Below are 22,523 nucleotides of genomic sequence, written 5' to 3'. Positions count from 1 at the left end.
TTTCTTAGCGCGTAAGTTTTTTATTTGTATTTTACTAGGCAAGTCAGTTAAGAACAAATTCTAATTTTCAATGACGGCCTAGGAACAGTGGGTTAACTGCCTTGTTCAGGGGCAGAACGACAGATTTTTACCTTGTCAGCTCAGCGATTCGATCTTGCAACCTTTCGGTTAGTAGTCCAACGCTCTAACCACTAGGCTACCTGCCGCCCCAATGATGCCTTTCTATAACACAACAGACCAAAGTCCCTGCCTGGGCTATGATTAATTAAACTCCATTATTCGTGCCCTTCAGAGTGGTCTGTCCAAGTTGGGCATTACTGATTCTCTGGGCTGGGCATTGTGCTGGCTGAACATGCACAGAAGGGCCACCTCCACTGGATCAATGGAAGGTGAATCTTGGCAACCGTAAGCGAGAGGTCTGCCCAGCCTGCACGCCGGACTCCGGGGCCCCTTTCAGCATTAATGAAACAGATGTCCCTTCATTAATAAGTCCAGGTCTGGAGTCGTAATGAATGAATTAATGAAAGAATGGAGAGAGCGAGAGTGAGAAAGCAAGCGAGAGAAAGAGACGAGAGAGAGAGAGAGCGTGAGAGAGTGCAAACAGATGCTTTACATGCACTAAATGAGCCACTCCCCCTCACACACGTAATTACTGTGCACCACAGTTAGCAAAGGGAAGATGCTGAATGTTTTTCTACATATTCCACTGACTTTCAAGACACTTGGTAGGAATGCACTTAACTTGTGTTTGCATCATTAAACCTGTGTGTGTGTGTTATGAATGAACAAAGGGGTCTGACTTCAAATTAAGTATTACAGGACACTACAGGACACTAATATTGACACTTTTCTGTCAATATTATTAACATTCTGCTGTTTTATACAGGACAGCCACAAAGTCCTAATTATGACTAAACCCTTCCCATTTCCACAGTTTCTGTTCAAATTTGATTTTAAACCTAATCCTAAATAAACTAAGGAAAAGTTTGATGCATTGGTCCATCAGACCTTTCGCGCATTTGGCCGGAAGTGTCTGGGAACGAGATTAGGTATAATGTGACTAACGGACTTCACTTTAGAGAGTGTTCCATCCTTCAGCACAACATGTCACCCTTTATAAAGCACATGTTTATATCATATTCGACATAAGTTGGTTATGCCACATTGACATTGGTGATTATGTCACACGGATATGCCACGTATATGAACCATTTGTAAAGTATGACAAACGGCCATAGATGCTTTGTAACACATTTATGAAGTGCTTATGAAGGCTTTATAAGCTAAATGTCATTTAAAGCAGGACCCATTATACAATATAATCACCAAACCCCTTGCTTTCTACCAAGAGCAGAGACTTCACTACTGAATAACTGTACGCACACAAGAGTAGTGACTGATACAACAAAGACAATGTATAGGTACACTATACTACTTTCATATTCAAGCTATTACTCGCTATTACCGTTACCGTGTGAAAATCCAAGTGGGCAGAAATCGGCCATAGGATGACCAATGACCTGGTGGAAACGAGAGAGAATGCTCACCGACAGACAGTGATCAAAATGAAAGACAGGCCACCTACAGGGACAGTGGTTTAACATGATTTGCCACCAATCAAGACGGGAGCATGCAAATCAAAGAGATATGTTTTTTTTCGGAACACCGGCCGTTATTTCCTAGATTTCGAATTTGATTTATTTTGGATGACCTTATTACAATGTTTCCTGTGTTTGGTGTTTAGAGGGAGGGTTTGTAGGGGCAGGAGTGCCAACCTGCCTTGATTACAGACAGAATGGCACAGGCAGGCAGGCTGGGTGGATGCAGCACAGAGAGAGGGACCCCTTACCTGCACAGTGCCTTCTCGGTCACATGATGCTGGTTACTGCGAAGCCAAGGTGGTGGATGGGAAAACAAAAGAACAAAACAACATGGAGAGATGAGATGAGCATGGCAGAGACAAACACATGAATACACACAACATGTAGCCCAGCCCTCTCTCACTCACACACACACACACACACACACACACACACACACACACACACACACACACACACACAGTCAAAAGTTTCAGAACACCTACTCATTCAAGGGATTTTCTTTATTTTTTACAATTTTCTACATTGTAGAATAATAGTAAAGACATCAAAACTATGAAATAACACACATGGAATCATTTATTTTGGATGACCTTATTACAAATGTTTCCTTTGTTTGGTGTTTAGAGGGAGCAAAAAAGTGTTATATATCCAAATATATGTTTTATTGGAGATTCTTCGAATAGCCACCCTTTCCATTAATGACAGCTTTGCACTCCTGGAATGCTGTTCCAACAGCCTTGAAGGAGTTCCCACATATGCTGAGCACTTGTTGGCTGCTTTTCCTTCACTCTGCGGTCCGACTCACCCCAAACCATCTCAATTTGGTTGAGGTCGGGGGATTGCGGAGGCCAGGTCCTCTGATGCAGCACTCCATCACTCTCCTTTGTCAAATAGCCCTTACACAACATGGAGGTGTGTTGGGTCATTGTCCAGTTGAAAAACAAATGATAGTCCTACTAAGCCCAAACCAGATGGGATGGCATATCGCTGCCGAATGCTGTGGTAGCCATGCTGGTTAAGTGTGCCTTGAATTCTAAATAAATCACAGATAGTGTCACCAGCAAAGCCCCCTGACACCATAACATCTCCTCCTCCATGCTTCACGGTGGGAAATACACATGCGGAGATCATCCGTTCACCCACACCGCATCTCACAAAGACACGGCTGATGGATCTAAAAATCTCCAATTTGGACTCACGACCAAAGGACACATTTCCACCGGTCTAATGTGCATTGCTCGTGTTTCCTGGCCCAAGCAAGTCTCTTCTTCTTGTTGGTGTCCTTTAGTAGTGGTATCTTTGCAGCAATTCGACCATGAAGGCCTGATGATTCATACAGTCTCCTCTGAACAATTGATGTTGAAATGTGTCTGTTACTTGACTTCTGTGAAGCATTTATTTGGGCTGCAATTTCTGAGGCTGGTAACTCTAAATGAACTTATCCTCTGCAGCAGAGGTAACTCTGGGTCTTCCATTCCTGTGGCGGTCCTCATGAGAGCCAGTTTCATCATAGAACTTGATGGTTTTAGCGACTGCACTTGAAGAAACTAAGTTCTTGACATTTTCCGGATTGACTGACCTTCATGTCTTAAAGTAATGATGGACTGTCATTTCTCTTTGCTTATTTGGGGCTGTCCTTGCCATAAAATGGACTTGGTCTTTTACCAAATAGGGCTATCTTCTGTATACCCCCCTACCTTGTCACAAAACAACTGATTGGCTTAAACGCATTATGGAAATAAATTTCACAAATTAACTTTTCAGAAGGCACACCTGTTAATTGAAATGCATTCCAGGTGATTACCTCATGAAGCTGGTTGAGAGAATGCCAAGAGTGTGCAAAGCTGAACATTTAAGAAACAACTATCACAGCTCTTCACATGAGAATGACATGAGGTCGTGGATAGTTCCAGTACATATGAGCAGTAATCTTGAAATAGTCACAAATAAAACCACCCACCATAAAGTCCCGACTTTTTGGGAGAGAGTTGTAAATGAAAAAATACTGGACACTTGGAATTATGTTTTTGATGTTTGTTGGGCGGTAACATGGAGAGGACATAAAAGGATGTTGTGGTCCTGGTCCCACAGATGTGGAGAAGGAAAGTGAATCATGGTGGGAATTAGCATTCTAATGAAACTACATGCAACCCACGGTAGTGAAGCCGGTGAATAAGGCATCGGAGGAGGAGAAGAATTTGATCAAGGGAAAGAATAGGAGGGAGTAAAAGAAGAGCAAGCAATGGGGGGAATCTGAAAAGGGGACAAGGACATGAAGAAAGGAGGAAGAACGTGGAGTAGAAGGGGAATAAATAAAGAGGGGGATAGGGATGTAGGCCTGAGAACAGAGAAGGGATGCAGAATGGGTTATAAATGAGTGATGGTGAGAGATAGCAAAGAAATGGAAAAGTACTGTATAGTCAGAAAGAGAGGGGACATGCATTGCTAGATGTTCCCATAGACTTCCAGCCATTGAGCTAACGACTATCCATTTGAAAGCGCATCTCGGCAGAGACGCGCTGCTAAATGAATATCGAGGAAACACTGGTGGTGATGTTCTGGGAAAGGATTTTTTAAAAATCCCAGGTGCCAAAAAACAGGGCAGCGTAGCTAACAAATTGTCAGCCAACATAACGTGTAAGGTAACTTATTTCAAAAGTCATTACTTTATTACATTGAGTAGCAAGCTACCGCGAGGACGCGCTCTATCGAATCTGCGGCTTGGGCATGCTTTTGGTGCACAGTCGATAGCACGCTGGATTTCGGGCAAGAAGGTTGAGGGTTCGAAACCTGCTCCCTGCTTGTTGAATTATCAGTTTATTATTTGGTTTATATTGCCCATTCATTGTCAATTAGAGACACAGTAGTGCATTGGGACCCAAAAGCATAATCATAGCTCTAACTCCCCCTTGGTCATTAGGACAAATCTGGTCTGCGATAGGACAGGGGGTTCTCACAAAGATATTTAAAGATTTTTTTAAATTTGAAAACAAAACTCCAATTTCATTTTGTTATCAACCACCCTCCATTTTGGCCATTTTTTGAGTGTCAGTTCGGCTACAACCAATACTGTTCAGCCTTTCTTTCCGACACAAAGGAAGGACGACTGTGTGATGATGGCATCTCAGGTAAGAAGCACTGGGCTTTCTTCCGTCGAGAACGCCTGTTCTCGTCATTTTCAGTTGACTTAATCTAACTTTCTTTCATGGGAACTCATAAGCAGGCTATGTCCTATTTGTTTCATAGTCGATATATAATCATATTTCATGACGGTGTAACGGTTAGCTTTTTTTTTTTTTTTTTTACAGAAGGATGAAAGAACACAATGCGTCTGTCAGGGAATGCTATTCTGATATGTCAGATGAAGAGTTGGACCATAAAGTCAGCGTCATTAAGGCAAGGATGCCCAATGCGGGCTTTAGAATGGTCAAAGGAAGTCTCAGAGCAGTGGGCCATCGTGTACAATGGCAAAGAGTTAGGGAGTCTTTGCAGCGTGTAGATGGTGCAGGTATCATTGCCAGAATGATCCAGCTTCGTTGGATTGCTCGGCCAAAATACTCTGTTCCTGCTCCCGTCTCTCATCCACATTGATACAAATCATACATTTTTAAGGTACTAAGATGTATAATGTCTCCATCAAATCTAAGTAGTTAAACTTTTTTATTCTTACTTATTCTTAGACATGTATGAAATTGGAGTTGCTCTTCAACAACTGGTAATACATAAATAATGAATCAGCTTTTTTTCAAGATACAACAGGCAAGTATATTATTTTGTATACATATTGCATATTTCCCATCACCTAATGAACAACCACAATACCAGTCTGGTGTTACGCTTTCTGTGCTGTATTGACGTATCCTGAAAATGACATCTGCTGCTTTAGGTTGAACGGTCATATCTACAAGAAATAAGCTATTTTCTTTACTTTCAGAGAGCGAGCTGATCAAGGGGTCGAACATGTAGATATTGCCAGATGTTCACTGTTCGAGGAACAGGCCGTGGAAGCTTTATTGCTGGAAATATTGTCCATAACCAGAGGTAATTAAAAACGGTTATGTGCTCTTTCTCTCTCTTCCGGTCTTGTTGTACATGGAACCTGTCTCACATGCAGTTTGGAGGAAGAAGGATATCTTGACCTGTCGAGTTCTATCCACCTCTTCTGTGTAGGATATGTGTTCCTATCTCGTCTGCCAGCAGATCTACACAGCTGATTCAAATGATCAAGTCATCATTAAGCTTCAAGTGGTATTTATGTCTAAAATGACATTCTTCTATTGTTTGTCTCATGTGTCTGTTTTTCAGCATAAAGGACTCTGTGGACACCAGGTGAAACCACACACACACAATAGTCTCTCTCCTTCACTTCCTCCCTCTCCCACTTCTCCCTAAATCCTCTAGGTTATATCAGCTGTGTTGGTGAACCCCTCCCGCATCTGAGCTGGCTGACACAGAGGGCACAGCATGATCATAGGTCACTTGGTTGGGTCAACAGGAAGTATTATTAAAGAGATGCTTTACATTGAAATACAGATAGAGATGTAGTAGTCCCATAGTTAATGATCCAAGGTCAGTTTTGCATTTCACCTCCTGATGATTATGACTGACCGTGTTAGAATAAAAAAACAAGGCTTAATCATGCTCTTTTTCTATCCATCTGTCTCTCGTCTGCAGGTATGTTCTGATGTGAGAGAGGAAGCCAGTCCCATCATCGCCACCTCACCCGCTCTTAACTTCTTAATAGGGGGCGCTGTTTTCACTCTGGGAAAAAAATCGTGCCCAAATTAAACGGCCTCGTACTCTGTTCTAGATCATACAATATGCATATTATTATTACTATTGGATAGAAAACACCCTAAAACTGTTTGAATTATATCTCTGAGTAAAACAGAACTCATTTTGCAGCAAACTTCCAGACAGGAAGTGAAAATTCTGAAAATGGGGCTCTGTGTCAGGGCCTGCCTATTCAACTGGCTTATATTTATGGATCTGTATGCACTTCATACGCCTTCCACTAGATGTCAACAGGCAGTAGAAGGTTGAATGGGGTGTCTAGCTTGATGTGAGGCCGAATGAAAGCTTTTGGAGTGACAGGTCCGCTCTTTTGTCAGTTTTCAACGGCGCCCAGGGGAACTCCACATTGTCTTCTGAAATGCGTTACGTATACACGACGAAATGCTCCGGCTCTGATTTTATTGGATACATATGAGAAAAACATCATAACGTAGGATTTTCAACTGAGTTTGACTAGTTTATTCGATGTCTATTGGGAATTTTTGAATTTTTCGTTCCAGGCGCAACGATTTATTGAACACGTGAGCTCCACCATGCTAGCCAAAGTTGCTAATTCGACAGAAGAAATGGACATTCTAAAACCAAACAACGATTTATTCTGGAACTAGGACTCCTTGTACAACATTCTGATGGAAGATCATCAAAAGTAAGAGAATATTTATGATGTTATTTCGTATTTTTGTGTTTTATGTTGGCTCCAACAAGGCAGAGAATTGTAGGGCGCTGTCTCAAAATATTGCATGCTGTATGTTGTACTAAAGTTATTTTTTAAAATCTAACACAGCGGTTGCATTAAGAACCAGTGTATCTTTCATTTGCTGTACAACATGTATTTTTTTAGTAAAGTTTATGATGAGTTCTTTGGTTAGATTAGGTGACTGTCCAAAATATCTCCGGACATTTTGGTGCATTGTGGCTACGTATTCACAATGTAAAACCACGATTTGCAGCTCTAAATATGCACATTTTCGAACAAAACATAAATGTATTGTATAACATGATGTTATAAGACTGTCATCTGATGAAGTTGTCCAAAGGTTAGTGATTAATTTTATCTCTATTTCTGGGTTTTGTGAAAGCTACCTATGCGGTGGAAACATGGTGAAAACATGGCGTTGTGTGTTTGGCTATTGTGGTGAGCTAATATAAATACATAGTGTTTTCGCTGTAAAACATTTTAAAAATCGGAAATGATGGCTGGATTCAGAAGATGTTTATCTTTCATTTGCTGTACACCATGTATTTTTCATAAATGTTTTATGATGAGTATTTATGTATTTTACGTTGCTCTCTGTAATTATACTGGCTGTTTTGGTGCCATTTGTGATGGTGGCTGCAATGTAAAACTACGATTTATACCTCAAATATGCACATTTTCGAACAAAACATAAATGTATTGTATAACATGATGTTATAAGACTATCATCTGATGAAGTTGTTCAAGGTTAGTGATTAATTTTCTCTATTTCTGGGTTTTGTGAAAGCTACCTATGCGGTGGAAACATGGTGGAAACATGGTGAAAACATGGCGTTGTGTGTTTGGCTATTGTGGTGAGCTAATATAAATACATAGTGTTTTCGCTGTAAAACATTTTAAAAATCGGAAATGATGGCTGGATTCACAAGATGTTTATCTTTCATTTGCTGTATTGGACTTGTGATTTCATGAAATTATATTATATGATATCCCTGTCGCGTTAGGCTAGGCTATGCTAGTCAGCTTTTTTGATGAGGAGGATCCCGGATCCGGGAGAGAGAAGCGGTAGAGGTTATTAAGATAACCGTCGGGCCAACTGGGGGCCCAAGGCTGGTTAGGAGACACCGCTAGAGACACTGTAATTATGTGGAACTGAGAGAATATTAGGGCAGCACTGTAATTCATTAATCATATGCTGTCTGCCTCTGTTCTTACCTCTTTCCCTTTCTGTCTTCTACACCTCTCTCCCCACCTCGTCTTTCTTCCTCGTTTTATAATGCACACCATATGTGCATTGAAGTACAATTTGAACTTGTAATTATAATATAATATTACAATTATCATAATTATAATGCCCATATTATGTATTGATAACACCTGGATAATGAACTATTTTCAATAAAGCGTTTCACATTCTCCACTGATTGAAATTAAGTATCTCATTGAAATACTATCCCGTGTCCTCAGATTAATGCAGATGAAGGGAGTTAGATATGCATAGGCTTTTTTTTCTGTATATGTGAATTTCAAAATCAGCCTTTACTTAAATCCTGTTTCTAGTCTATTGCATAGTTACAACGTGTAATCATTGATGTCCCAGGAGCGGTAAACACTGTTAAAGTATATAATTGTAATGCATACATGCAGGGACAGCATCATTCAAAGAATGGAGTTTGATACACCTGGTATTGGATATGACTGAAAAAGAATGTCTCAGAGATTCATACCTGAACCACACCTTTATTTGCCAAGGAGGAGTACATGAGTGACTATATTCATTGTACAGGCTACAATGTGGGGGATCTCTTGCGTGGTAATAACTACAGTACATGTATAGGACTTGCATCCTTGGCACAATAAAGTTATTATATTCTACTCAATCCATAGGCTTCATTAATGCCATTCAGACTTGAAGTTGATACAACAACTATGATAGCGGAGGTTCATAGACAGGTTCTGAACTAATATTAATACCAAACGTTTTAGGGTCCATACACAGATCAGCTACATACTGTAGCTAGCTACACATCCATAGGCATACAGTTATTTTTATCCTCCACTACACAATAAGCAAGTAAATAGTTAGCTAGCTATGTTACTTCAGCTGCATTGCACGGCAAGGCAAGCTTACACAATTGTACATTCAAATTGCAGTAAATGCTTTAGCTAACTAGATTCTTTACATCCACTGTTTCCTAAGACGACAGCTTGGTTTGCTGCTTTTCTCAGGAGTACCTAATACATTAAACAACACGAATTACAATGTCACACTCATGTCATTACACCAGCTAACTAGCTGGCTAATGTTAGCTAGTCAGCTAACTTGCTAAATAGCGATTATCGTAAATTAACTTTGACAAAAAATATGCACAATCGTTAATCTCTACATTAACTATCATATTCCTCTCAATTGTAAATGTTTTGCTTGACTCGTTATGATGTTATAATTACTTACATTTGCTTCCCCGTAATGTTTTGTCAGACATCTTTTCTGAAGAAAGTCACCAGGGACGGGTGGCTCGCGTCAAATTCGTCATCGGAACCACTCGATATGATTGGTCATATAAAAACCTTGGGACCCGAGTGCTCTAACTCCCTCTTGTGGTGGTCTGGAGCAATGAAGCTGTGACTCTGGGTACCTCTAAGTCCCGCGGTGTAAGCTCACAACTTTTAAAGGAGGAACCACTGTAGATAGAGTGGAGTAGACGAAGTATCAAGGGAATTTAGACAACTCTGTAAAAATGGTAATCTGGCGCAGCAGTATAAGGTACTGCATCGCAGTGCTATTGGCGTGCCGGGCTGTACCACAACCGGCCGTGATCGGGAGTCCCATAGGGTTGTCCGAGTCCCATAGCGTCGTCTGGGTTAGGGCAGGGTTTGGCCGGGGGGGCTTTACTTGGCTTATCGTGCTCTAGCGACTCCTTGTGGCAGGCCGGGCGCCTGCAGGCTGACCTCATTTGTCAGTTGTTGAACAGTGTTTCCTCCGACACATTGGTGAGGCTGGCTTCCGGGTTAAGCAGGCGAGTGTTAAGAAGCGCGGTTTGATGGGTCATGTTTCGGAGCATGACTTGACCTTCTCCTCCCGAGCCTGTTGGAGAGTTGCAGCGATGAGACAAGATCGAAATTGGCGAGAAAAAGGGGGTAAAATACACAACAACAAAAAACTAAACTAAAAAGACAATGTAATCTGGCTGGTGTGAGAGAGACTATGAATCATTTCGCTCCCTGTCTTCCCCACTGGCATCCAGCGGTATGACAGTAATTAGATTAACCTGCTTCCCCAGTCAATTAATATTTACACTGAACCATTTGAAGTGAGTTGTCAGGGGCAGATGGAAGAAGTTCAGTGCCATGAGCCAAGAGGCATAACATCCTACTCTACTGATAAGAACAGTAATAGGCCAGTTCCAGAAAAACACGCCAGGGCTGTGGGGGGGATGACATGGGTGAAGCACTATGGCTACACAAACCACTCAACATCTACAGTTCACAGCCCATCCAAGACACATCGCCCTGCCTGTCGTGCTATATATAGCACCTATAGTGTAGCTGATTGATACAGTACATGTAAGAAAAATGACTAATTAGCTCAGTGTGGGAGTATTCTTGAAAATGAACTATTTTCTCCCAGTAACAAGGTGATAAGACTCCAGGATCATCTATAAAAGGGTTAGTGTGGGTTGTCCTCAGTACACTCCTTTACTAAAAGCCTGCCTGGTTCCAGAATCTAACTGGCCTTCCTGTGTATGGTTTATGTGGGCTGCTTGCCTGTTTTGTCCTCCTATTCCTCCTGTAGCGAGTGTCATTGTTGAGATAATAAATAATTAAGTTGTTCATTATGCCTAGCTGTTGCTGTCTGTCGGGCCATCTGTCCCCAGCGAGGTGCTGCCTCCTCGTTCTGTTCCCCCTGGCCGCAGGGGAGAAGGGGACTGCTAGAGTACGATTCACCTTCTGCTGACGGCCACCCACCCCCAACCGCGCACCATGCACCGGGTACAGGGGCAGCGGCCCAGCGGGCACTGGGCCTTCTGTCAGCATTTTAGACCGCTGTGGTTACCTTGACAAACTTATCACGGACACCAAGTTCAGCCTGCTCACTGGTGCAAAGTCATAACCAATAGATAGAGAGCCGCAAAAAATGATACTTATTGGGTTGCATAGGCCTACGATCTGCCTGAGAGGGAGTGACTGACCAAATATGTCCATGTCATCTGGACATAACATTAGGGTTGTTTGTTGAGTTTGTCATTAGATCCCCACTAGCTGTTACTTTAGCAGTGGTATCCAGTGAATGAAAACTAACACCCTTGCTTTTCTTGCAGTTACACTCAAACTTGTCTTTTCTTACTAGCACCAACTTTACTGATAGCTACTTTGAGTAAAAATGTACTTACTATGACTGTGATACGTGGTTCTCTCACCAAGCTACCTTAAAGGGATAGTGCGAGACTCTGGCAATTAACCAGTTTTCTACTTACCCAGAGTCAGATGAATTCACTGATAAAAAATTTACATTACCAAGAGGGAGTGTGATGAAGTTATGCATCAGATGACCTGGCCTCCACAATCACCCGACCTCAAAGCCCAATTGAGATGGTTTGGGATGAGTTGGACTGCAGAGTGAAGGAAAAGCTGCCAACAAGTGCTCAGCATATGTGGGAACTCCTTCAAGACTGTTGGAAAAGCATTCCAGGTGAAGCTGGCTGAGAGAATGCCAAGAGTGTGCCTGTCATCAAGGTGAGACGACCATGTAACACAGTAAGTACATTTTTACTGTTCCCCAAACAATACCCAGTTATGACAATCCAAAAACAGGTTTAGAATTTTTGGAGAAAAAAAATAAAATCACATTTACATAAGTATTCAGAACCTTTACTCAGTAATTTTTTGAAGCACCTTTGTTTGGCAGTGATTACAGCCTTGAGTCTTCTTGGGTATGACGCTATAAGCTTGGCACACCTGTAGTTTCTCCCATTCTTCTCTGCAGATCCTCTCAAGCTCTGTCAGGTTGGATGGGCAGCGTCACTACACAGCTATTTTCAGGTCTCTCCAGAGATGTTTGATCAAGTTCAAGTCTGGGCTCTGGCTGTGCCACTCAAGGACATTCAAAGACTTGTCCCGAAGCACCTCCTGCGTTGTCTTGTCTGTGTGCTTAGGGTCATTGTCCTGTTGGAAGCTGAACCTTCGCCCCCAGTCTGAGATCCTGAGCACTCTGGAGCAGGTTTTCATCAAGGATCTCTCTGTACTTTGCTTCGTTCCCTCGATGCTGACTAGTCACCCAGCTCCTGCCGCTGAAAAATAAACCCACAGCATGATGCTGCCACCATCACCATGCTTCACCGTAGGGATGTTGCAAGGTTTCCACCAAATGCGACGCTTGGCATTCAGAGCAAAGAGTTCAATCTTGGTTTCAACAGACTAGATAACCGTTGTTTCTCATGGTCTGCGAGTCTTCAGGTGCCTTTTGGCAAACTCCAAGCGGGCTGTCATGCGCCTTTTACCGAGGAGTGGCTTCCGTCTGGCCACTCTACCATAAAGGCCTGACAGAGATGTTTGTCCTTCAGGGAGGTTTTCCCATATCCACAATTCCTCCGACCTCATGGTTTGGTTTTCGCTCTGACATGCACTGTCAACGGTGGGACATTATATAGACAGGTGTGTGCCTTTCCAAATCAGGTTCAATCAATTAAAATGTATCACAAGTGGACTCCAATTAAGTTGTAGAAACATCAAAGATGATCAATGGAAACAGGATGCACCTGAGCTCAATTTCGAATCCCATAGCAAAGGGTGTGAATACTTGTCAGAAAATCTGTTTTTGCTTTGTCATTATGTAGGATTGTGTGTAGCTTGATGAGGAAAACACATTTATTTTAGAATAAGGCTGTAACGTGGAAAAAGTGAAGGGGTCTGAATACTTTCTTAATGCACAGTATTTGGATAGGGATATGGATTACTCAAGGAGCTGAAATAATTCAATTTAGATTGTCTTGTGAGACTGTTTCTGCATTCCGCTCAGCTGTTGAATGAGGACATGCTTTTGGACTGGGATCGTGTTGGTCTCTATCTATTCAATAAATAAGATGAACAAATATTATCTCCCTCACTCTTCCTTCCATCTACCTCTCAAAGTATTCTTTCCATCGCCTTAAGAAAGTATTCACACCCTTTGACTTTTTCCAAATTTTGTTCTATTACAAAGTGGGATTGAAATGTATTTGATTGTCATGTTTTGTCAATGATCTACACAAAATACTCTAATGTCAAAAGTGGATGAACATTTCTAACAAATCTTGTTAAATTAAGGGAAAATAAAACATATGGAACCAGTCAAACGTTTGGACACCTACTCATTTAAGGATTTTTCTTTATTTGGACTATTTCTACATTGTAGAATAATAGTGAAGACATCAAAGCTATGAAATAACACATATGGAATCATGTAGTAACCAAAAAAGTGTTCAAATCAAAATATATTTTAGATTCTTCAAAGTAGCCACCTAGATGACCACTTTGCACACTCTTGGCATTCTCTCAGCAAGCTTCACCTGGAATGCTTTTCCAACAGTCTTGAAGGAGTTCCTACATATGCTGAACACTTGTTGGCTGCTTTTCCTTCACTCTGAATGATGGTCCCACTAAGCACAAACCAGATGGGATGGCGTATTACTGCAGAATGTTTTGGTAGCCATGCTGGTTAACTGTGCCTTGAATTCTAAATAAATCACTGACAGTGAAGCACCCCCACACCTCCTCCTCCATGCTTCACGGTGGGAACCAGATCATCCGTTCACCTACTCGGCATCTCACAAAGACACAGCGGGTGGAACCAAAAATGTTGATGTCAGATGTCCACCGGTCTAATGTCCATTGCTCTTGTTTCTTGGCCCAAGCAAGTCTCTTCTTCTTGTTGGTGTCCTTTAGTAGTTGTTTCTTTGCAGCGATTCACACAGTCTCCTCTGAACAGTTGATGTTGAGATGTGTCTGTTACTTGAACTCTGAAGCATTTATTTGGGCTGCAATTTCTGAGGCTGGTAACTCTAAATGAACTTATCCTCTGCAGCAGAGGTAACTCTGGGTCTTCCTTTCCTGTGGCGGTCCTCATGAAAGACAGTTTCATCATAGCGCTTGATGGTTTTTGTGACTGCACTCAAAGTTCTTGACATTTTCCGGATTGACTGACCTTCATGTCTTAAAGTAACGATGGACTGCCATTTCTCTTTGCTTATTTGGGGCTATTCGTGCCATAATATGGACTTGGTCTTTTACCAAATAAAGCTATCTTCTGTATATCAACCCTACCTTGTTGATATACAACACAACTGATTGGCTCAAACGCATTAACAAGGAGAGAAATTCCACAAATTAACTTAAGGCACACCTGTTAATTTAAATTAATTCCAGGTGACTACCTCAAGAAGCTGGTTGAGAGAATGCCAAGAATGTGCAAAGCTGTCATCAAGGCAAAAAAGGTGGCTACTTTGAAGAATCTCAAATATATCATGTATTTTAATTTGATGTATAATGTATTTTAATTTGTATTTTAACACTTTTTTGGTTACTACATTATTCCATGTGTTATTTAATAGTTGTGATGTCTTCACTATTATTCTACAATGTAGAAAATAGTAAAAATAAAGAAAAATCCAGAAATGAGTAGGTGTGTCAACTTTTGACTAGTAGTGTACAGTGGGGCAAAAAAGTATTTAGTCAGCCACCAATTGTGCAAGTTCTCCCACTTAAAAAGATGAGCGAGGCCTGTAATTGTCATCATAGGTACACTTCAACTATGACAGACAAAATGAGGGAAAAAAATCCAGAAAATCACATTGTAGGATTTTTTATGAATTTATTTGCAAATTATGGTGGAAAATAAGTATTTGGTCAATAACAAAAGTTTCTCAATACTTTGTTATATACCCTTTGTTGGCAATGACAGAGGTCAAATGTTTTCTGTAAGTCTTCACAAGGTTTTCACACACTGTTGCTGGTATTTCTGCCCATTCCTCCATGCAGATCTCCTCTAGAGCAGTGATGTTTTGGGGCTGTTGCTGGGCAACACGGACTTTCAACTCCCTCCAAAGATTTTCTATGGGGTTGAGATCTGGAGACTGGCTAGGCCACTCCAGGACCTTGAAATGCTTCTTATGAAGCCACTCCTTCCTTGCCCGGGCGGTGTGTTTGGGATCATTGTCATGCTGAAAGACCCAGCCACGTTTCATCTTCAATGCCCTTGCTGATGGTAGGCTTTGTTACTTTGGTCCCAGCTCTCTGCAGGTCATTCACTAGGTCCCCCCGTGTGGTTCTGGGATTTTTGCTCACCGTTCTTGTGATCATTTTGACCCCACGGGGTGAGATCTTGCGTGGAGCCCCAGATCGAGGGAGATTATCAGTGGTCTTGTATGTCTTCCATTTCCTAATAATTGCTCCCACAGTTGATTTCTTCAAACCAAGCTGCTTACCTATTGCAGATTCAGTCTTCCCAGCCTGGTGCAGGTCTACAATTTTGTTTCTGGTGTCCTTTGACAGCTCTTTGGTCTTGGCCATAGTGGAGTTTGGAGTGTGACTGTTTGAGGTTGTGGACAGGTGTCTTTTATACTGATAACAAGTTCAAACAGGTGCCATTAATACAGGTAACGAGTGGAGGACAGAGGAGCCTCTTAAAGAAGAAGTTACAGGTCTGTGAGAGCCAGAAATCTTGCTTGTTTGTAGGTGACCAAATACTTATTTTCCACCATAATTTGCAAATAAATTCATAAAAAATCCTACAATGTGATTTTCTGGATTTTTTCCCCTCATTTTGTCTGTCATAGTTGAAGTGTACCTATGATGAAAATTACAGGCCTCTCTCATCTTTTTAAGTGGGAGAACTTGCACAATTGGTGGCTGACTAAATACTTTTTTGCCCCACTGTATATGCTGATTAGATAAGTATTCAACACCGAGTAAATACATGCTAGAATTACCTTTGGCCACGACTACAGCAGTGATTCTTTCTGGGTAAGTCTAAGTGCTTTGCACATCTGGATTGTACAATATTAGGCTATTATATTCTTTAAAAAAATATTCAAGGTCTGGCAAGTTGATCATTGCTAGACAGACATTTAAGACTTGACATAGTTTTTTTTACTTAAATCAGCATGAAAATAACTCCAGTGTATTTGGCCTTGATTTTTAGGTTATTGTATCGCTGAAAGGTGAATTTGTCTCCCAGTGTCTGTTGGAATGCAGAATTACGTTTTCCTCTTGAATTTTACCTGTGTTTAGCTCTATTCTGTACATTTTTGTTTAAAAAACTCCCTAGTCCTTGATGATGACAAGCATACTCATAACATGTAGCCACCTCCACGCTTTAAAATATGAAGAGTGGTACTCAATGATGTGTTATGTTTGCCCCAAATATAACGCTTTGTATTCAGGACAAAAAGTAAATTTCTGGCCTCCTGAGTGGCGCAGCGGTCTGTCACTGCATTGCACTGCTAGAGGCGTCACTACAGACGAGGGATCAATCCCGGGCTGTATCACAACCGGCCGTGATCGGGAGTCCCATAGGGCGGCGCACAATTGGCCCAGCGTTGTACGGGTTAGCGGAGGGTTTGGCCGGGGGAGCATTACTTGGCTCTTTGCGCTCTAGCTACTCCTCGTGGCGGGCCGGGCGGCTGTAGGCTGACCTCGGTCATCAGTTGAACACGGTTTCCTCCGACACATTGGTGCAGCTGGCTTCCGGGTTAAGCGGGCGGATGTTATTAAGCCCGGTTTGACGGGTCATGTTTCGGAGGACGCAGCGACGAGACAAAATCGAAATTGGGGAGAAAAAGAGGGTAACATTTTTGGGGGGCGGTATTACTTTAGTGCCTTATTGCAAACAGGATGCATGTTTTGGAATGTTTTTTATTCTGTACAGGCTTCCTTTTTTCACTCTGTCATTTAGATTAGGATTGTGGAGTAACGACAATGTTGGGTGCCTGTATCTTTGTAGTGTCTGGGTGTATTGATTCACCATCCAAAGTGTAATTAGTAATGTACCATGCCTTAAGGGATATTCAATGTCTGCTTTTTTTAACCCATAGACCAATATGTTCCCTTCTTTGCGAACCATTGGATAAGCTCCCTGGTCTTTGTGGTTGAATCCGTGCTTGAAATTCACACAGAGTGAGTCCATTCAACTTATTGTGACCTATTAAGCACAATTTTATTTAGGCTTAACATAACAAAAGGGTTTAATACTTATTGACTCAAGAAATTCAGCTTTTCATTTTGCATTAATTTGTAAAAATGTCAATGTAGATCAGTGGCACACCATCTCAATTTAATCAATTTAAAATTCAGGCTGTAACAACAAAATGTGGAAAAGTGGTGTGAATACTTTCTGAAGACACTGTATGTGTGTGTGCATACAGTGCCTTCGGTGGGGGGGCAGGACTCTACAGGAAGTGGCTACCAGAAGAAGAGCAGAGAGATGCTAGGAGAGCCTAGGCCGTCCTCCTTTGGGGTGACATGTCATTATGCTGAATGGGGAACACACGAGTCATTCAGGTTGTCCCACGCCAGCCTGGCCAGGAGCCAGCACACTTATCTCAATCTAATCCTGCACAATGATGCAGCACAGGGCACCTCTTAATTATGGGCAGAGGCACTCTTCTCTCACAACACAGACAAAAGCGCATGCACACGTGCATACACAAATGTGCACACACGCACGCACAAACGCTAATGCACGACACACACAACAACCAGAAACAAACAAACAGATACATCAAAAAAACATGCGTCTTATTCATCACAAGCGTACAGCATACAGATACAGGAGCCTTTGAGCGGAAAATCTGTCAGACAGCGCGACAGCTGCTGCGACAGCATCTCAAACAGCAAATTCACAGGCAACGGAAGGCAGGTTTCATCAACGCGTCACACACCAATTTGCAATGAGCTGGAGGCAGTATGCATTTTGAAAACATACAGTTGACTTAATTGTTTGAAACCTGAACGTTTTACTTCATATTATGGAGGTATGTCTTTACCTTGCTTCAAAATAGCCTAGCAAAAATCTGACCCATATCCAGAGGGTATTAGCTAAAAGGCACAATCCTAGTCATATAAGCAGCCCATGCTACTTGTTGCCTATTAGATCTCCCCCTCTACATTTCTAGGATATTTTCCTCTGTCACATGTGCTTTAGACAACAGTTTTTTTCCCACTAATTGCATTATGGAACAAACATTTGCACGTAGCCTACTGCCTTGTGTGCATTGCTGCACGTATAATGTGAAGAAATAATAGTTTATCAACATTTTAAGATAATTATTCTGATCTGTTGCATCAGACTCGTTGCTTTTTAATGTTGTTTTTGGGCTCTACCGCCCCACAACTGTCCCAGAGTCTGTTTGGTATAGGCCATTTCTTTCTTGTCAAGCTGACCAATAAAATAGGTCAACTTTTCTACTATGGCGGATAGTAGATTGACATAGGCTAGTGATTTTGCTGTTCGTTACTCGTCTTGTTGGACGAGGAAAAGTAAATGTGAACAGTTATTCTAACATCTTCAAAGTGCACATCAGAATTCAGTAAGAATGGCCGCACGTCCTTGTATCCTCGACTTGCTGTTAAAAAAAATGAATTACCGTATTCTAAATGTTATTTGTCATTCTGAGCACCGTGGATGGACGTCTTAATCAGTTTACTCACCCAATGCATATGGGTCCGGTAAATTTCTCACATTTTTCAGCACCACTGAAATCCTGGGGTACACATACTACAACCTGGAGACATCAATAAAAAAAGCAATGTTTTCAGATACAACAATTCACCAACCTCAGAAGTGGTTGTATTCCAAAGTTCGGGGGTATTTCAGAGGTTGTTTGTATCCCCGTACTTGCCTGTGTATGGTTGCAAGTCTGAACCAGGCAAAAAGATGTACCTTCGAGGGAAACCAATGAGGATCAAGGAATTATATCCACACACACAGTCCTAGTAATCACCCCAGACAGGTACCCCAACCAACCACAAACAATGAAAAGCATCCAGATTCAGATTATGCGTGCGGAGGCCACCTGGCCTGTGAACGAACCTCAAAGAGCATGTGCTTGCGTCTCAGATGGTATATGTGCCCATAGTGTTCTAACGCCCTGGACCAGAGCTATAATCTGTCACAAGCTCTGTTCCAGGGCGTAGCTATTAGCTAGCTAGCTCTGGTCCGCACTAGCTCTGGTCCGCAATAATTAGCTCTGATCCAGGGTGTAGCTAGAAGTTAGTGCAGACCAGAGCTAGCTAGCTACACCCTGGAGTAGAGTTAGTGTGGACCAGAGCTAGATAGCTACTAGCTACACCCTGGACCAGAGCTAGATAGCTGCTAGCTATGCCCTGGACCAGAGCTAGTGACATATTATAGCTCTGGTCCAGGATGTTGGAGCACTGCATGTGCACATACCAACAGGAGCTTTCATCCATCGATGCCTGCTACTGCCCTATGGGTAGACTCTACAAGGCAGCCCACTGTCTGTTCACTCTTCTCACAACTCCACCTGGTATACGCACGCACTTGCTGTTAGTGGATGCAAGGAGACTGCTTAGTAACAAACCACGATCACAGAACTCAAAGCGAAACAATAGCAGAACCTGGGTAAACCAATCATGGAAGACAAGGGCCACAATATGAACCATAGGGAAAGTGAGCGATTCATACTATCGTTCATAATGCAACCGGTGCACTAGCAGAGACGTATGTGGCTGGGTTAGAGCATAGTGCACCTAGATCAGACTGGAGAGGTCAGCTAGTGCATAAGGCAATGACCTCTGTGGCTCAGCTGACAGGACACGGAGGGGTGGACAAAGGTTGACAGATCAGGGTCAAGGGTGAAAAGCAGGGTTCCGGAGGTGCAGTGACTGGGGGTCTAGTAGTGCCCTAACTGGCAGAGTCGCCAGGGCCTAGCTGGCATGCCATGCTTCAGGTGCAGGGGACATTCTCTACAGTACTGTATAGTACAATGCAGGGAGCATTCTCCAGTAGTCCACAATGCAGGAAACACAACACACACAAGTTCAGATCAAACACCACTTACTTAGCGGCCTGCGTGACAACATGACCGTGCTCCCGCAAGCTCTGCCCTGCAAACAAAACACACCAATATCTTGGGATCAATGTCAGCAAACCTGGAATAGGGGGGAACCAGGGGTGGATAACATGGCAGCTTTACAGCCGCATAGTGCACTAGATACCAATGTTAAAATATATTTTTAAAACAGTGCATCCTTCTGGTAGATATTATTGATATAGGGCCAGGAGTTAGTCCTGTTGATGTAGGACCAGGAGTTAGTCCTGTTGATGTAGGACCAGGAGTTAGTCCTGTTGATGTAGGACCAGGAGTCAGTCCTGAGCACGATGGCCTCCTGGTCGGTTGACAAGGACAGGAAGAAAGTTCTGGCTTCCTTCACATAACCTTCATCTGATCCAGTATGTATGAGTACCAAAGTCCTGACTGCAGGCCTGTACGTCTCCCTCTAGGTTCCACCTGCCATACTTAGCGCCCTCCTGTGTTTACAAGGTCCTGGCTGCGTCTGGACGTTGGAGGGGCCTCCTGCAGTAAGGGGCAGCTGCTGCAGCACCACAGCAGGCAGATAGAGGGACGCCTCTGCCAGTAAAAGTTGATGGTCACAGTAAAATCACCGTAAAAACACTATTTCCCTTTTCAGGGCCCTAATACCCCTGCCTCCGTCCAGACCGCACATGAACATGCAGATCGGGCAGACGCCACAGGAGCCCGCCCCACACATTACATCAGGCTTAATGGTGTGTATGATCCTCGTCCCCTCCCCACTCAGTGTCAGGAGCCCTAAAGGAGTTACGGTTAAGCGCCGTGGTCTGGACACAGGCGAGAACTCATTTAATCACCTTAGCATACACTCATATGGGCCTTGGGAGAAGTAGGAGAGACCCAGAACCATAAAACTGAACTGGGATATACAGATGGAGGGACAGCAGAAAGAGGAGGAGGGAGAAGAACGGGGGAGGAAAATTGAAAAAAAGGGAAATTACAAAAAGAGTGGAAAGGAGAGGAAGGTCTAAAGAGGACAGACCAGCACCATAAAGATGAGGAAGGATATACAGATGGGGGGACAGCTGAAGGAGGAGGAAGTAGGAAGACATTTAAAAAGAGGGGAGTGTAAGTAGGGCAGAAAGATTACTTTCTGCAGTGCTTTACCATTAGTCAGGAGAGGTTGATCTAGAATTGGGGACGAGACAGAGACCTAAATTAGCTGGTTGTAGATCTGGACAGAGGAGGAACAATCTTGGCTTAAAATGAGAGTTGAGAATGCAGTTTTCACTTTTGAATTTCATACCATAAATCTCAAAACTTTGCGTCCCTCAAGCAAACTTCTAGGCCTAACAATACCGACCATATTGATAAATTCTACTAAACTCAGTAATATATATATATTTTTTAAGCCCTCTCACTGTCAACTGCGTTTATTTTCAGCAAACTTAACGTGTAAATATTTGTATGACCATAACAAGATTCAACAACTGAGACATAAACTGAACAAGTTCCACAGACATGTGACTAACAGAAATGGAAAAACGTGTCCCTGAACAAAGGGCGGGTCAAAATCAAAAGTCAGTAAGTATCTGGTGTAGCCACCAGCTACATTAAGTACTGCAGTGCATCTCCTCCTCATGGACTACACCAGATTTTCCAGTTCTTGCTGTGAGATGTTACCCCACTCTTCCATCAAGGCACCTGCAAGTTCCCAGACATTTCTGGGGGGAATGGCCCTAGCCCTCACCGTCCGATCCAACAGGTCCCAGACGTGCTCAATGGGATTGAGTTCCGGGCTCCTCACTGGCCATGGCAGAAAACTGACATTCTTGTCTTGCAGAAAATCACGCACAGAACGAGCAGTATGGCTGGTGGCATTGTCATGCTGGAGGGTCATGTCAGGATGAGCCTGCAGGATGGGTACCACATGAGGGTGGAGGATGTCTTCCCTGTAACGCACAGCATTGAGATTGCCTGCAATGACAACAAGCTCAGTCCAATGATGCTGTGACACACCGCCCCAGACCATGATAGATCCTCCACCTCCAAACGGATCCCGCTCCAGAGTACAGGCCTCGGTGTAACGCTCATTCCTTCGACGATAAACGCAAATCCGACCATCACCCATGGTGAGACAAAACCGCAACTTGTCAGTGAATAGCACTTTTTGCCAGTCCTGTCTGGTCCAGCAACGGTGGGTTTGTGCCCATAGGCGACATTGTTGCCAGTGATGTCTGGTGAGGACCTGCCTTACAAGCCCTCAGTCCAGCCACTCTCAGCCTATTGTGGACAGTCTGAGCACTGATGGAGGGATTGTGCGTTCCTGGTGTAACTCGGGCAGTTGTTGTTGCCATCCTGTACCTGTCTCGCAGGTGTGATGTTCGGATGTACCAA

General features: G+C 42.8%; 1 protein-coding gene across 1 annotated transcript in view; it reads right to left on the bottom strand.

Annotated features, from left to right (window-relative positions):
• Nucleotides 1-22,523, bottom strand: part of ccser1 (coiled-coil serine-rich protein 1) — a 106,470-nt gene that overhangs the window by 40,511 nt on the left and 43,436 nt on the right. The window contains exon 10 of the mRNA XM_039013150.1: nucleotides 1,850-1,885. Within this exon, the coding sequence (XP_038869078.1) occupies nucleotides 1,883-1,885 (3 nt within the window). The 3' untranslated portion in view covers nucleotides 1,850-1,882. The remainder of the gene's footprint in view (nucleotides 1-1,849; nucleotides 1,886-22,523) is intronic.

Source organism: Salvelinus namaycush, chromosome 18 (assembly GCF_016432855.1).
Source record: "Salvelinus namaycush isolate Seneca chromosome 18, SaNama_1.0, whole genome shotgun sequence".
Lineage (NCBI taxonomy): Eukaryota > Metazoa > Chordata > Actinopteri > Salmoniformes > Salmonidae > Salvelinus > Salvelinus namaycush.
Note: the sequence above shows the minus strand (reverse complement) of the source record. Positions and strands in the feature narration are given on the sequence as shown.